General features: G+C 41.6%; 1 protein-coding gene across 8 annotated transcripts in view; it reads right to left on the bottom strand.

Annotated features, from left to right (window-relative positions):
- jak2a (Janus kinase 2a) overlaps positions 1-15372 on the bottom strand; it is a 64910-nt gene that overhangs the window by 22881 nt on the left and 26657 nt on the right. For all 8 annotated transcript variants that reach the window (XR_004164806.2, XM_031577822.2, XM_031577823.2 and 5 more), the window contains 9 exons: positions 14366-14511; positions 8170-8461; positions 7020-7139; positions 3974-4131; positions 3770-3881; positions 3296-3482; positions 3056-3180; positions 2715-2849; positions 1861-1948 (listed from right to left, as the gene is read on the bottom strand). Coding sequence is in view for 7 of the 8 variants with exons in the window: in XM_031577822.2 (XP_031433682.1) it covers positions 1861-1948; positions 2715-2849; positions 3056-3180; positions 3296-3482; positions 3770-3881; positions 3974-4131; positions 7020-7139; positions 8170-8461; positions 14366-14511 (1363 nt within the window). In the remaining variant the exon portion in view is untranslated. The remainder of the gene's footprint in view (positions 1-1860; positions 1949-2714; positions 2850-3055; positions 3181-3295; positions 3483-3769; positions 3882-3973; positions 4132-7019; positions 7140-8169; positions 8462-14365; positions 14512-15372) is intronic.

Below are 15372 nucleotides of genomic sequence, written 5' to 3'. Positions count from 1 at the left end.
CAAGTTTGATAAACAAATCAAAAGATTTTGGATTTTTGGATAACTTTATCCATTTCCTATTGAACCCAACTTCTTCGACTGCAGCTGCCTTGTTTGATGGAAGTTTATAGACTTTCTAGACTGGACACTTATTTTCAATGTTCATAATTGTATTCATGAACTTCTCTCGGAAAGAGCATATAAAAAAGAAAAATCTTGTTTCCATATTAAACAATTATCAGCCCATATCCAATCCACCATTTGTTGGCAAAATCATTGAAAAAATTGTTTTGAATCAACTCTAACGGCAACGTCAAAATGGCTTTTTTGATAACTTGCTAATCAATGTTAATTGGAGCATCGAAACAGCCCTCATTAAGGTTTAAATGACATTACACCTCAAGACCAATACAGGCAAAACATGAATTCTAGTGTTATTGGAACTTAGTTCAGCCTTTGACACGGTTGATCATTAGATTACTACACAGACTGGAGAACTGGGTTGGAGTTTCAGGTGCGGTTATCAAGTGGCTCAGATCAAGTGGCTCAGATCAAGTGGCTCAGATCAAGTGGCTCGTACTTACAAGACCGTAGCTTCTTTGTTGTCATTGGAAACTAACCCTCAACACCAACCAGTTTGGGTGTCATCAGCATTAATGACTTGTCCAAGTGGGAGCATATAAAGGTGGTCCCGCCTGGACCACCTTTATATGCTCCCACTTGGACAAGTCATTAAAGACCATACAATGTCTGATCATAGCTATGCTGATGACACCCAAACTTACCTAGCCCTCTCACCTAATGGCTGTGGTGCCCTAGTAAAAAAGTTTCTACGTTAAGAGGGTCGAGCTGAATTCATCGCAGAAGTTAGTAAAGAGAAAAGAAAAGTTTGAATAACAATACAGGGCATTTCATGCACTGTAATTATATTATTTGGGAAAAGTAAGGAGAGATTTAGGATCGCTAATCATCTTGAAACAAAAGGAGTTTAGTTATTGCCTCACAAAAGGAGGCAATAACTTAAGCATATTTTTACCATCTCAAAAACATAGCCAGACTTAGAGGCCTCCTGTTAAAACATGATTTAGAAAAACTCATTCATGCCTTTAGCTCCAGCAGGGTTGACTACTGCAATGTTTTTTTCACAGGCGTTCATAAAAAGACCATCAAACAGCTTCAGCTTGTACAAAATTAGAGTTTCTACAAAATCGAAAAGAACTGACCACATTTGTTCAATACTTAAGTCCTCACGCTGGCTTCCAGTAATTGTCTTTAAAGCATTGCTGCTTCTTGTGTGTGTGTGTGTGTGTGTGTGTGTGTGTGTCCTTTTTTGATGCACATTTGTGTGTTCTATGAATATTCACTATATTGCTCGTCATGCCTCACACATCAGAAAACAACTGTGTCTCAGACTGATTTGATGCATGTCAGAGTGCATACGCATGTCGATGTGAATAAGAGTGTACTGTGGTAGCAAACATACTCTCATCTGTGCACACACACACATGTCAGAGTGCATACGCATGTCGATGTGAATAAGAGTGTACTGTGGTAGCAAACATACTCTCATCTCTGCACACACACACGTCAGAGTGCATACGCATGTCGATGTGAATAAGAGTGTACTGTGGTAGCAAACATACTCTCATCTGTGCACACACACACAGTGTGTATACGCATGTCGATGTGAATAAGAGTGTACTGTGGTAGCAAACATACTCTCATCTGTGCACACACACACACACACACACGTCAGTGTGCATACGCATGTCGATGTGAATAAGAGTGTACTGTGGTAGCAAACATACTCTCATCTGTGCACACACACACACACACACGCATGTCAATGTGTATAAGAGTGTACTGTGGTAGCAAACATACTCTCATCTGTGCACACACACACGCCGTAGTTCAGCAGCAGGTGCTTATGGGAGAGTTGGCTCATCATACTGGCCGCCTCGAAGAAGGACTGCAGAAGGAAAACGGCCCAAAATAGAGGTTATACACGAGACATTCACATTCACTAGGTTTTACTGTACTCGCAGAAATGTACAATCACATATATGAGGTGCTAGGAATAAAACACTGGCTAGGAGGAGGGTGTGTGTGGGGTGTTGGGGTGGGGGCTCTGGCTAGGAGGAGGGTGGTGTGTGTGTGGTGTTGGGGTGGGGGCCCTGGCTAGGAGGAGGGTGGTGTGTGTGGTGTTGGAATAAAGCTCTGGCTAGGAGGGTGTGTGTGTGGTGTTGGGGTGTTGGGGCCCTGGCTAGGAGGAGGGTGTGTGGGGTGTTGGGGTGGGGGCTCTGGCTAGGAGGAGGGTGTGTGGGGTGTTGGGGTGTGTGTGGTGTTGGAATAAAGCCCTGGCTAGGAGGGTGTGTGTGTTGTTGGGGTGTGTGTGGTGTTGGGGAGGGGGCTCTGGCTAGGAGGAGGGTGTGTGTGGTGTTGGAATAAAGCCCTGGCTAGGAGGAGGAGTGTGTGTGGTGTTGGGGCTCTGGCTAGGAGGAGGGTGTGTGTGTGGTGTTGGTGTGTGTGTGGTGTTTGGGTGGGGGCTCTGGCTAGGAGGAGGGTGTGTGTGTGTGGTGTTGGGGCCCTGGCTAGGAGGGTGTGTGTGGTGTGTGTGTGTGTGTGTGGTGTTGGGGTGGGGGCCCTGGCTAGGAGGAGGGGTGTGTGTGGTGTTGGGGCCCTGGCTAGGAGCAGGGTGTGTGGTGTTGGGGTGGGGGCTCTGCAGAATACTGCACCTCTGAGTAGTTGCGGTGAGTCTTTTCCAGAATCTTCATGATTACCACCATCTCGTGGACCTCTCCATAGTCACCTAACTCTTTCCGCATGCCACGAAATATTTTGGTGAATGTTCCTTGGCCGAGACTCTCGTTCTGGTATTTATAAACAAAAACAAATCAACTTTTTTGTCAATGCAATAATTGTCAAATAAGTCAATGTTTACTGATGCTCTAAGGAAGTAGTCAAATTCATGTGATGCTTCTGCATAGGAAGCATTCTGTATAGTTAGCAATGTGTCACAAATACATTACAGGGACACAATAACACATACATAAAATACATAACGCATAAAACGTACAATTTCCAGATCCTCCTTGCGTATCTTGTGGAAAACCATCTGGCTGATACTGTGTTTGAAGAGTGAGGGCGACAGAGGCACATCCAGTCCCTGGTTACTTCTACACACCAGCAGATTCGTTTTATCTAGATTCAAACAAACAAACACATGAGAAACAGAATATAAATTATCTACTAAGCTGAAGACACAAATTGCCCAAAATGGATGGCCTCATCTGAGATGCTGTGTTCGACCTCTGACCTTGGCTCCTAGGTGGGCAGCTTTTGGTGAACTGGAAAATGTGTCCGTCAGAGCGCAGCGCCTCCTTGTGGTAGCGGTGCAGGAGCTCCCGCAGGCTCCCGAAGCTGCGTTTGGCTCCACTCAAGTTGTACTCTCCAGAGAGCATCTTCACGATCTGGCAGTGTTTGTACTCCGCCACCCCGTCATACTGACCCACACACACACACACACACACAGGAAAACAGGAGTCAAGGTTAAGAGATGCAGATGGGACCCTTATTAGACTCTCGGTTTCAAATGGAACGCTGTGAGGATTCACAGTACATTTGTAGGTTATGGAATACATCTGCAGAAGGCATTTAGCGGGCCTTGTCGGTGACTTCATTGTCAGTAGAAATTGTGTGCTGAATATTTACAAGTAATGGAAGCTATAAGTATGCGCTATTCTTTCTGAGAGACTGAAGACGATGCCGGGAAGAGGTGGGGAGGACTTACCCCCACTATGAAGGAGAGGAAGAACTTGTTGTAATCCTTGGGGCTGCAGCGCAAGATGTACATGCCTTTGTGGTTGCCACAGCGACCGAGCCTGTTGATGGCAAACTCCATCCTAGGTTGTGAGGGAGAGGCAGATTAATGACATACCATCATCTAATGACCTTATTTGCATTCAAGAAAAAGAGGAGGAGACAATTTACTCACGAGATAGGGCCATGGCAATAGCTCTGGATGGCCTCCAATGCCCTAGGGGGCGCCACTTCTTTACACAGGTAGTGATTGGCATCTGCAATCAACCTGTAGTAGCCATCTACGAGGGACACAAAAGACAAGGCCTCTTCGAGAGAGTTAAACTCCAGCTCCTGAGATTGAAAGACAAGACACCATACAAGAGATTAGAAACTTATATTAGTTATTTGGCGAATACAATAATCCTAAGAACCTTATGAGTCAAGCTGAGAACAACAAGTGCAAACTTTTAGCTACTTAATGGAACCAACTTTGTATGACCTAGTTTAGATATCTTCCCATAATTAAATGTAGGGTAGGCAATGTATTTCAGAAGCATGTTTTGTTATATTTCTTGAAATTGTCTACACTTTGACGGCAATGAATAAATGAAATGATCTGAAAAGAAAAAGAAAAAAAATCCATCATCTGTGGCAGTCGCTGGGGTGTAAAAAGCCTGTGCGATCATTTAATTTGGCCCGAGTGAAAGGACTGGACGGCCTACCTGCCTACCAGTGTGCACTCTGCCTATGCACTTATCACACGTGACCAGTGTCTTTCACAAGGCTAGGCAGACATTTTGTTAATGCTAGCGAGCTAGTCGCACAAGAATGGCTATGTCCAGTTTGAGCACAGAAGGCTACAACCAAAAAGAGCAACATTAATATAGTATATAGTTAACATAGCTAATATCTCGGTTAAAATAAATGAATAAATAAATAGTAGGCTGGATGGCTGAATAAAAATGAACCATATTATTGTAGTTATGAACGTAAATCTTTTGGCATAATTAATATGTAAACAATAACACAAACGCAAGTCACACAAATGTTAATGCAAACAACAAAAGCAAACAAAAGGCCTATACCTTACAGGCCTTACAGATATTATCTTTTTTATTCAGAGCAAATTTGAAAAACTTAGATTCTTTGCTTACTGTGAAAAAATGATTCAGTTAACAAGAAATGTTGCCAACTTGATGCTGTTTGATGATGCATTGGTTAACGGTGTATAGTCACTTTGGTTGAAGTGTATTTTCATATATTTGGTTTAGGCTACGTTTTCATATTTTGACTTTTTGCCAAGATGATAAGGATTGCTAATGTTGTGCACAGAATGTCCATATAAATCTTGCACTAAATAAAATGGAACCATGTCTTTGTTGAGTTTAGGAGTACTACATGTCATGCTATACTTTGAGGAAATGATAGATCAGATAAGGTGCTGAAGTTGCATCTGAAGCAGGAGATAGGCAGTGTGTAGGCTAGCCTTTCAACGGACGGTAGGCCTATGTGTATCAGTCTTATAATACACTCACAAACTAAAATGCTGGCTAGCGTCATTTTTTGCCTCATAGACTAAGCTTGTAACATGAAATGTGTTGATGTTGTAGGCTAGAAGATATGCGTGTGTGAATAGAATAACTTGCAAGCTTGTGAATTTAACTAAGCCCCGTGTCAGGTGTATGGTGGATACTGTTCCACTTGAGTGGATGTTGATAGGGAATAGTGCTTTAATAGTTAATAGAATAAGTATGACTGTAAGAAGACTTTGACCTAGTTTGACCTAGTATGTCTGCCTTGTAGTCTTGTAAACCCAACTTTTGACAAAGTCTGGGCTTCACTGTCTACAGTCAATTCAAACTGGCTTGATGAACAGCATATCAGTGGGCAGATACAGGGAACCAATGGGATGAGATTAGCAGTCAAATGTTTGAAGCGGATTGGGGAGCAGAGGTTTGAGGGTACACACACTCTGTGTTTTAAGCGGATTGGGGACCAGAGGTACACACACTCAGGGCCTCATTTACTAACAGGATTGCGCCTGTTTCAGGCGTAAAATAGCGGGTAAAAACCTAAAACCGTATTTATCAAAGGTGGCGCACTTTAGATTACCGCTGCTGGGAGTGTATAAGGGAAAGTGGGTGTTCGTCGCAAAGAGATGGGAGGAGTACTTATGTAGCCTATTAGTAACGAAACAAGAGGTGTTTCAGCATGACATATCAGCTGCTAAATGAAAACGATGTGCCTGCGAGAAATTTGAAAAATACGAACATCAAAAATGTTATTTTTTTTAAATGTTTATATTTGATATATCATTTAATATAGGCATATACAAAATTGTCCCACCAGCTAGCTGTTCGGCCACGCTTTACCCAGAATTGCCGGTCATATGGGATTTACTTTAAACCGTATTTTCACCCATAGTTCAAGCAAACCGAACGTCTGAAAATTTCAGTTGTCCCTGCCCTGTCCACGCTACAACTCCAGTTTTCAAATGTATCTGCCTAGGGCAGCATTTTTGAAAAGCCTGGTTTTCAGTGCTGGAATGTGCCGTTTTAAAGTAAGGGGTGTCGTGTATTCCTACCAGCCTATTTAACGGGATGCTATGGAGCAGTTAACCTGGCTATTAACTATCCTAGCTATCTCTAGCTTAGGGAACCATATTAACAGTTTGCAGTTGCCTGTGTGTGATTAACTCATGTTAATATGTGTGAATATTAGGGCCAATGATTTTCCGCGATAACGGAAAACGGATGGAATTCGCGGAATGAACACTTTGAAACGTAATTGCAACTTAGAAACGGAAATATAATTTTGTGCATACAAATCGCCCAAATTCCCCTGTATTTTGGGCTGCAAGGCTATATTTCTTTCAAATAAACACAACAACGATTGCGACGATGTTCTTGTTTGATAAATAGGATGCAAAATACCGTGCGTTATTTGCGGTTTGGCAAAGGCGCAGGTTAAGCTGCGGTCACAATGTTAGTAAATGAGGCCCTCAGTGTTTTAAGTGGATTGGGGACCAGAGGTTTGACGGTACACACACTCTGTGTTTGAAGCGGATTGGGGACCAGAGGTTTGACGGTACACACACTCTGTGTGCTGTTACACTTCTGCAGACTAACACAGATAGTCAGTAAAGAACTACTATCATTTCGTTTTGAAAGAACAAGTACGTGTCCAAAGAAAACTGTAAGGCTGTAAGCCATAAGAAAAGACACATTGAATATTCCTACCAGAGTTTGGTTATCCTGACGGTTTATAGTTACTATACGACTTTCATTGGACCCATCTTTGCTGGCCTGCTTGACACTGATGTCAATGAGCCCTGGGAAATCACAGTAGGTTTGAAACTCCTGAAAAGAAAAGAGGAGAGATGAGAGAGGAAAAAACAGATCTACAGATCATAGATGAATTTATGAAACCTGAATGAAAACAATCACATGATGCATTTGTCTGCTTACTTTAAACCCTAATTTATAGTATTAGCATACAAACTTGAGGTAAAATCAGCATATACGACACCACCTACATATTGTACAATATAATATCACATATTAACCTAATATCACCATTATAAGTGACAACATTTCCTAATGGAGGAAACAATATTTGTTAGGGGGAAATATTGTGTAAGTAGGTTTTGTGTAAGAGAAGTCAATTATGTTCAGGAACAACATGAGTGAACTGAAACTGTGATAACTTAGTCCATTTGTCGACTGAGACATAACCTTTTTACCTCGACATCAAACTACAAACATTACTTTCTGAAACCTTGATATCATTTGAGCCATTTTAAATGACACTGCCAAAATACCTTTCATGGTGACTTCACAAACTGTTCAGTCAACACAATCGTGTTACTTATGTGTAGCACACTGCATGGCAGCCTTTTCATGGGACAGACAGTACAACTGTGTGAAGGGAAACCTGCTCCATGACTTTGGTTTTATTTTATGTTGTACCGCGAAAATTGCCTGCAATATTTATCATGGGCAATGAAGTTGAGAAAAATTGTTGCTGTAAATGTTTTGCTCATGTTTGACTGGACTTTTCTTTCTTTTTTCTTTTTTTTTTATTTATGAATAAATACTGTACGTGTGTATGGGTGAAGGTTTGTGTATATGTGTGCATATATATGTATGTATATATGTATGTATATGTGTATGTATGTATATGTGTATATATGCCTCTCAATAATACGATATGTATTCAATAGGGAGTCGGTGGGGTGGGTGAGGTCTGGGAGTGGGGGAACTTGAGCGAGTTTGAATGTGCATGTATTTGTCTTTGTCTTGTGTCTTGAGGACCCCCTCGAAAACGAGATGCTGCATCTCAAGGGGTTATCCTCCAAACAATACATTTCAAATTTCAAAAGAAAGGTACCTGTTCCTCATTGCCACCCTTGTCCTGGAACCACTGGATGCCATGATTGGCCGTCACAACAATGGTGACATCTCCTGCTTTGTGCTCGTTGACACGAAACTGCTCAGAGAAGGCATCAGGCTGAAGGCTCTCTAGGTTCACCAGATACTTGAGCTTCAGGTCACGGGCAGCGGCCTTGCACTCGCTGAACTGCTGGATGAATCTCTTAAAGCGGTACCTGATTCGCTTGCGTGTCACAAAATGGTAATCCTGAATGTGAGCACGCATATCCTTGGGCAAAAAGGATTTGTAGCTATAGGAAAAGGAAGGAAAGAAAGAAGGAAGTTAAAAAGCGTGCAGAAAAAAATTGAATAAATGCAGTTTATTGTGTATTCTTCCAACAATATGTGATTAAGTTGTGGGGACATTCAGCCGTACACCTCATAAGTAGTGTCTGCACAAAAAGGGCCCCAGAAGTTTGCATTAAGATTGATGTGTTTGTTACCATGAGATCCTTTGTAAATAAATCTCTGAAATGCAAATTACATACAAAATCCAAATCCAAACTTTACCCTTTAAACTGTTTTTATGCTTATTAGAAGTATGCTTTTGGGACCTTACTTCCCATAATATGCACACATAACTGAATAGAAAACATGGGGAAAATGGCTATTGCTAAATCTCAAAAGCGGTACAAAGAGATTTAGCAAACAGGTCTCAGAGACTTATTGCAACAGAAATATAAAGGCCTATATCAAAATCACATTTATAGTCATCATATTATGTCATTCTGACAAACTATTATGCATAATACTGCTACAAATGGATTAGTCTGCTCATACACCCACCAGAAATCACACTGAAAAGCAAAGGACACACAGCTGAATTATATGCTTACAACTTGAGTCAACTCTGCCAACTGCAATTGTGTTATTTATTATTATTATTTAAGGCAGGATGATTCTGTTCAAATATAACCTGTATGGGCCATGGTTAGAATATTGCCACACAGGTTTGAAACATGACCCCCTGACCCTGAACCTTCTGGGATATCAGCTCTGAAACGTGGGACAGGTAGACTTCTCCACGGACACGATGTCTTGACCTATTCTAAGTGTTTGCAGTAAAAGCACAGTATACAGTTCATTCAGAAAGTATTCAGACCTATTCACTGCCTCTTCGCCACATTCATTTTATTGCAACCTTATTCTAAAATCATTTAAATAATTTATTTTCCTCAATACATGAAAGTAAAAACAGGATTTCTTTACATATTTATTGAAAATAAAACAGCACATTGACATAAGAACATTTCCATTTAGTCATTTAGCTGACGCTTTGGTCCAAAGCGACGTACAAGGGAGAGAACCATCAAGCTACGAGCAATAGAGACCTAGAGTAACAATAAATACTATTTTACATAAGAAATAGAAAAAAAGTGCAGAAATGTAACTAACTGTAAGTGCAAGTTAAGTACTAGTCCTCAGTACTTAGTTGAAGCACATTTTGCAGTGATTACAGCCTTGAATCTTCTAGGCAACAAGGTTTGCACAACTGGATTTGGGGATTAGCTGTCATTCTTCTCTGCAGATTCTGTCAAGGTCTGTCAGGTTAGATGGGGATGGAGAGCCACTGTTTGGACCGTGTGCTCAGGGTCATTGTTCTGTTGGGACCGTGTGCTCAGGGTCATTGTTCTGTTTGGACCGTGTGCTCAGGGTCATTGTTCTGTTTGGACCGTGTGCTCAGGGTCATTGTTCTGTTGGGCCGTGTGCTCAGGGTCATTGTTCTGTTTGGACCGTGTGCTCAGGGTCATTGTTCTGTTGGGACCGTGTGCTCAGGGTCATTGTTCTGTTGGGAGCGTGTGCTCAGGGTCATTGTTCTGTTGGGACCGTGTGCTCAGGGTCATTGTTCTGTTGGGAGCGTGTGCTCAGGGTCATTGTTCTGTTTGGACCGTGTGCTCAGGGTCATTGTTCTGTTGGGAGGTGAACCTTTGGCCCAGTCTTGAGCGCGTCGGACCAGGTCTTCATTGAGGATATCTCTGTACTTCGTTCTGTTCAGATTACCCTAAATCCTGACTGATGTCCCAGTTCCCCCCACAGCATGATGCTTCCCCCTAGCCTTCACCACTGGGATGGTATTAGGCAGGTGATGAGCAGTGCTTGGTCTACTGCAGATATGATGCTTAGAATTAAGGCCACAGTTAAATCTAGATTTCTTTAGACCAGAGAATCTGGTTTCTCATAGTTATTGTTTTTTCAACCTGTGCTGTAGTGTGTAAAAGGCAATGTAGGAGCAGATATGGAGACACAAATGCACATTATCATAATCTATTACCGGCTAAGTTAGCTAACATTAGCTGTTGGTTGGCACTGACTACTAGCTATGGTGGAATTGGAATTTTAGGTAGTTATTTGTTGTGCACATCTGTATATCATGACAAGCAGTGCAGGTTCTGGGATGTAGAGTAGAAATGGGCTTAGTGGACACATAAAGCTGTGTATCATCAGCATAGCACTGAAAAAGGATACCATAGTGACGAAAGATGGGGAGGAGGTGAATAATAAACCGGAGTGGCCCAAACACTGAAACTCCATGGTGAGATATGGAGCTTTTTTGTACAAATTGTGTCCTGTCTTCCAGATAGTGGGCAAACCATTGGTTAATATCGCAGACGATCCATGAGCCAATCTTAACTAGGGCGGTTTCAGTGCTGTGTTTCGGGGCGAAATCCAGATTGGAATGACTCGAAGAGATCGTTGTTTTTTTCAGGCGATCCTAGACCAGAGATGCCATTAACCTCTCAAAGACTTTTGATATAAATGGTAGGTTGGAGGATTCATCAGGATCCAATCCAGGCTCATTCGGTATTGGTCAGATGATGGCAAGGGGGGACTGCACCAGTGTAAGAGAAGTGAGGTTGAGGTTATCAGAGGGGCAAGTTGAGAGCAGACACGTCTTAATTAAGCTTTTTAAAAGCAGGATCCGGCTGACAGGTGGAGGTATTGCGTTTACTGAAGAGATCCAAGCTGCGACTGCTGGGAGACTGAAATTCACAAAATGCATTTGAGTATTCAGGAAGCAAGTTTCCTTTTGCTCAGTAACTGAGCAAGCCAACTGTTGATGAACTGCCTCAATTTCAGAGTTGATCAAATTTAAGAAGGTCAAACAGCGTTCATCAGAGAGATTCAGATAGATGGTGTTTTTAGGTGGTGTAATGGTACGTTCCATTAACCTTGGAAGTCAGAACTCGGAGCAGGGAGTAACATCACACCCAAGTTGACCGCATTCCAGAAACAAGTTAGAAAACAAATGCAATTCCAATTGCTGTTTTTAACAATTTTAATCAGATGTTAGCAATACCATATCAACGTATGATGCGGTATTTTGCGCAAAAACACCATAGCAACATGTCCACAGATAGAAGTTGCTGTTTGACAGTGCTTTTTGTACGACTGATTTACTGTGGAATCCACCTCCAGTAGTTCAGTGTTTAATTAGTAGAAAATCTCAGGCGCAGGTGAGACAGGTGCCATCACAATGTCTTCAGGCAATACACAAACAGAAAAAACTACGATGATTAACTTAACTAAACAAACTAACTATAAAAATCAAATTTGTAATTAATCAAAAAAATTGGCAAATAAAAACAAGCCATTAGACTCGCCAATGTCCCCGTTACTAGGCATCTCAGCTTGGCAACAATTGCAAATTTGCTACTGGTAGTCAGCTACGTTTTGTCAGTCATTGTAGCTAGCTTCAAACCAGCGTTCACTGAGCTAACTAATGTCCAGCCTAGTTATTTAGTTCAGTTTATAAAACAATTGGGTTCTATTGAATTATTTAGCTGTTTCTGATTGGACGAGAGACGTTCCATGAGTTGGAATATCCCAGGACATCCCAACTCGGACTTTTCACAGCTAATAATAAATCACTCCGCGATGAAACATTCTATAGCACGTTTGATACAATTAAGGATAACCGTTAATTCAAAGTTCTTATAATTCCAAAAGACGTTGACAATGGAACTATTTTTTTGTTGCGGAGAAACAAGGGCGAAATAAAACATTTTTTATCAATAACTTCGTGTTTAAATGTGAATTGGTTGACTATAAAATTGTTTTATAAAAGCAATATAGTACTCGTGCGTGTGGGGTATTCCCACGGGTGTTGTTGCCTGCGCCACTCGGCCTCCGGCCTCGTGGCTACAGCCGAACACCACCCGTGGGAATATCCCTTACCTACCCCACTCGCACGAGTACTATATTGCTTAAGTAGTTTTTCCTATCACTATGGTCTCTGTGTGACATATGGTAAACCAAGTATTTCAAATAGGTGAGAACGCGTCTGACATGTACAATCTCAGGCAGGCAGTCCACCGCTAATGACTCCTCCAGGTTGTATTTCTGAGATGTTATGTCCTGAGGTGATGGGAGATGGCCTAGACAAGGGCCAACAGTGTGTGCGGTGTAAAAGTTGTTGAGCTTGTCAGCCAGTCCAGGGGATGGAGTGATTTGCAGGGCTTTTTTTATTGTATTTTGTTATTGTCCTGTTTGTGTTCTAGACAGCTGCTGGGTCGTTGATAGGCAGCTGATTCAGTCTTTGAATTATGCTTCAGCCTGGCTTTGTACTCCTCCTTAGCAGATTTAATGGTCTTCTTGAAGTTTTGTCTAGCTAGCCCGAAATTGTCCATATTACTTTCCCTGTACACATGCGGCAAGTTGTGATGAATTTGCTGAAGCACAAAAACATGGCAGTCGTGGCTAATTATTTATTACTTTCAAAGCGACTTACAGTACAGATACACATTTTCATCAGAATGTGTGCTCCTTGGAAATAAAACTACTAGAGACCTGGGCCTCGTACCTCGATAACTGAGTTACCGAGATTATTTTCAGGATAAGAGATAATTATTTTCACTAGAAAGATCTCAATCGATGATTCATTCCATTAAGCCTACTGCCAGCAGGCACATTTAAAGAAATATGATCTGATTGATTGGGGTAATGAGGCACTTACAATTAGCCTATACATGTTCCCAACACTTATGCATTTAACTTGTCGGCGATATTTTTGCCATGCTTCTTGTCTTGGTCTCGCAGCGGTGCCGGTGCTTTTTCTTTAAGTTTAGTAGCCATTGTACCGTTACAAAATCATGGTTTCCCCCTTTTGAAGTAGGGCACGCGCAATTACCCTGATAGTTGAAGTCTGGTTCGAATTAATGACATTGTTTGAGCGCGGATCAGCCTTGAAGGAAACGAGATAGCCTGCCTTCAATCATTGCGTTAATTTAAGCTGGCTAATAGGACATTTGATCGACTTAGTTGAACAACGTACGAAGAATAGGGTAATTGCGCGTGCCCTACTTCAAAAGGGGGAAACCATGATTTTGTAACGGTACAATGGCTACTAAACTTAAAGAAAAAGCACCGGCACCGCTGCGAGACCAAGACAAGAAGCATGGCAAAATATCGCCGACAAGTTAAATGCATAAGTGTTGGGAAAATGTATAGGCTAATTTTAAGTGCCTCATTACCCCAATCAATCAGATCATATTTCTTTAAATGTGCCTGCTGGCAGTAGGCTTAATGGAATGAATCATCGATTGAGATCTTTCTAGTGAAAATAATTATCTCTTATCCTGAAAATGATCTCGGTAACTCAGTGATAACTTGTTTATTTTGACTTTTGTTTATTTCACGCTTTTTCAGTGTTCAGGGGGGGACCAGGTGTTTCTTGCACATCATCTCTGCACACTCTCAATGCATCTCTTTTGCAAGTGTTCAGGGGGGGACCAGGTGCTTCTTGCACATTATCTCTGCACACTCTCAATGCATCTCTTTTGGAAGTGTTCAGGGGGGGACCAGGTGCTTCTTGCACATCATCTCTGCACACTCTCAATGCATCTCTTTTGTAAGCCATCATAAATTCAATATTCCTGAAGCTCGCAATATACAGATTAATTGTGTAAAGCATAAGTGTGATTGGTCAGTTCAATGAGTGTCCTTTTTGATGTACCCCCTGCATCATATTATTCTCACTCTCCACTCCAACTTTACTGATGATACCTTCACTCCATCCACTTGATGTCCTGTGTCATACCACCCAGGTTCAGAGCTGTTATCTGCGTCCACCAAGGTTCGGTTCAGAGCTAATCCCCTCATAACAACCTACGTTCATCCCTTGACCTCAGGTCTGTGTGGTACTTTTCTACCCTTACCTGTTGTCATTATAAATGTCCACAGGAGACTGGCCCCTCTCCTTAGCCAGTCTCATCATATCCAGCACAGCCATCCCCAGACACTCCTCTTGAGCTTCATGACTGACTGGAATGCTCAACCAGCCATTCAGAAAGTCACACCTCCACTGAGGAACCAAGGAAAGAGAATGTCAATCAGAGTAACACGACTCGTCACTTTTCATTTAATGTTCCTTTTGCCAACATGCATCGTGTATAAGTCTAGAGCAAAGAAGCTAAAGAGTTTGTGTGTTGTGGTTCGAAACCAAGACAAATGAACAGGATGATTCAAGATACTATCGTTGAAGACAAGATCAAAAGTCCCTATGGTCTCTGAGACTTCTGAGAGAATGCTGGGCAGGTTGTGCAGATACTGACTGAGGGTGCATTTACATCAAAAGATTATACAGGCACTTTTACCATTACACAATTCAAAACTGCTCTTAAAACCCATCCTTTTTATTTCTTAATTCTTTTTCTTTTTTAACTACACAGTATAACGGCATTAACTGCATTTTTATTTAAAATCCCGATTTACCCAATTTCTGAGCTATGCTCTGTTACTAATTGTATGTTTTGATTGTTGACTATTGTATGTTTTATTGATGTTATGTGATGTAAGATGACCTTGAGTGTCACCATAATGCTGAAGAGGGCAAATGTTCCCCCCCCTGACAGCAAAGTAGGCTAACTGACTCAAGACTTCGTAAGAGTTTATCTATTGACTGAACTAATGCAAATCATGCCATCACCGTAGTTACGCTGGAAAATTCCTACAGAAGAAGGCCTGTTAGGCATGTCGCCACCACTTTTGGAACCACAACTAAAAATGTAATTGAACTGCAATGAATAGAAAGCTTCTTGAACAACGTGCTTAATCATCAGTGGATAGATTATAATAGAATTGATACATGAAAGTGAAAGCATTAGGTTAGCTGTTAATTTAAAATATATCCTTTCCTACGGAATGTCAGAAACGTGCCGTTATG

Source organism: Clupea harengus, chromosome 12, assembly GCF_900700415.2.
Source record: "Clupea harengus chromosome 12, Ch_v2.0.2, whole genome shotgun sequence".
In the NCBI taxonomy this organism is placed as follows: domain Eukaryota; kingdom Metazoa; phylum Chordata; class Actinopteri; order Clupeiformes; family Clupeidae; genus Clupea; species Clupea harengus.
This window is presented reverse-complemented; position numbering and strand designations above follow the sequence as displayed.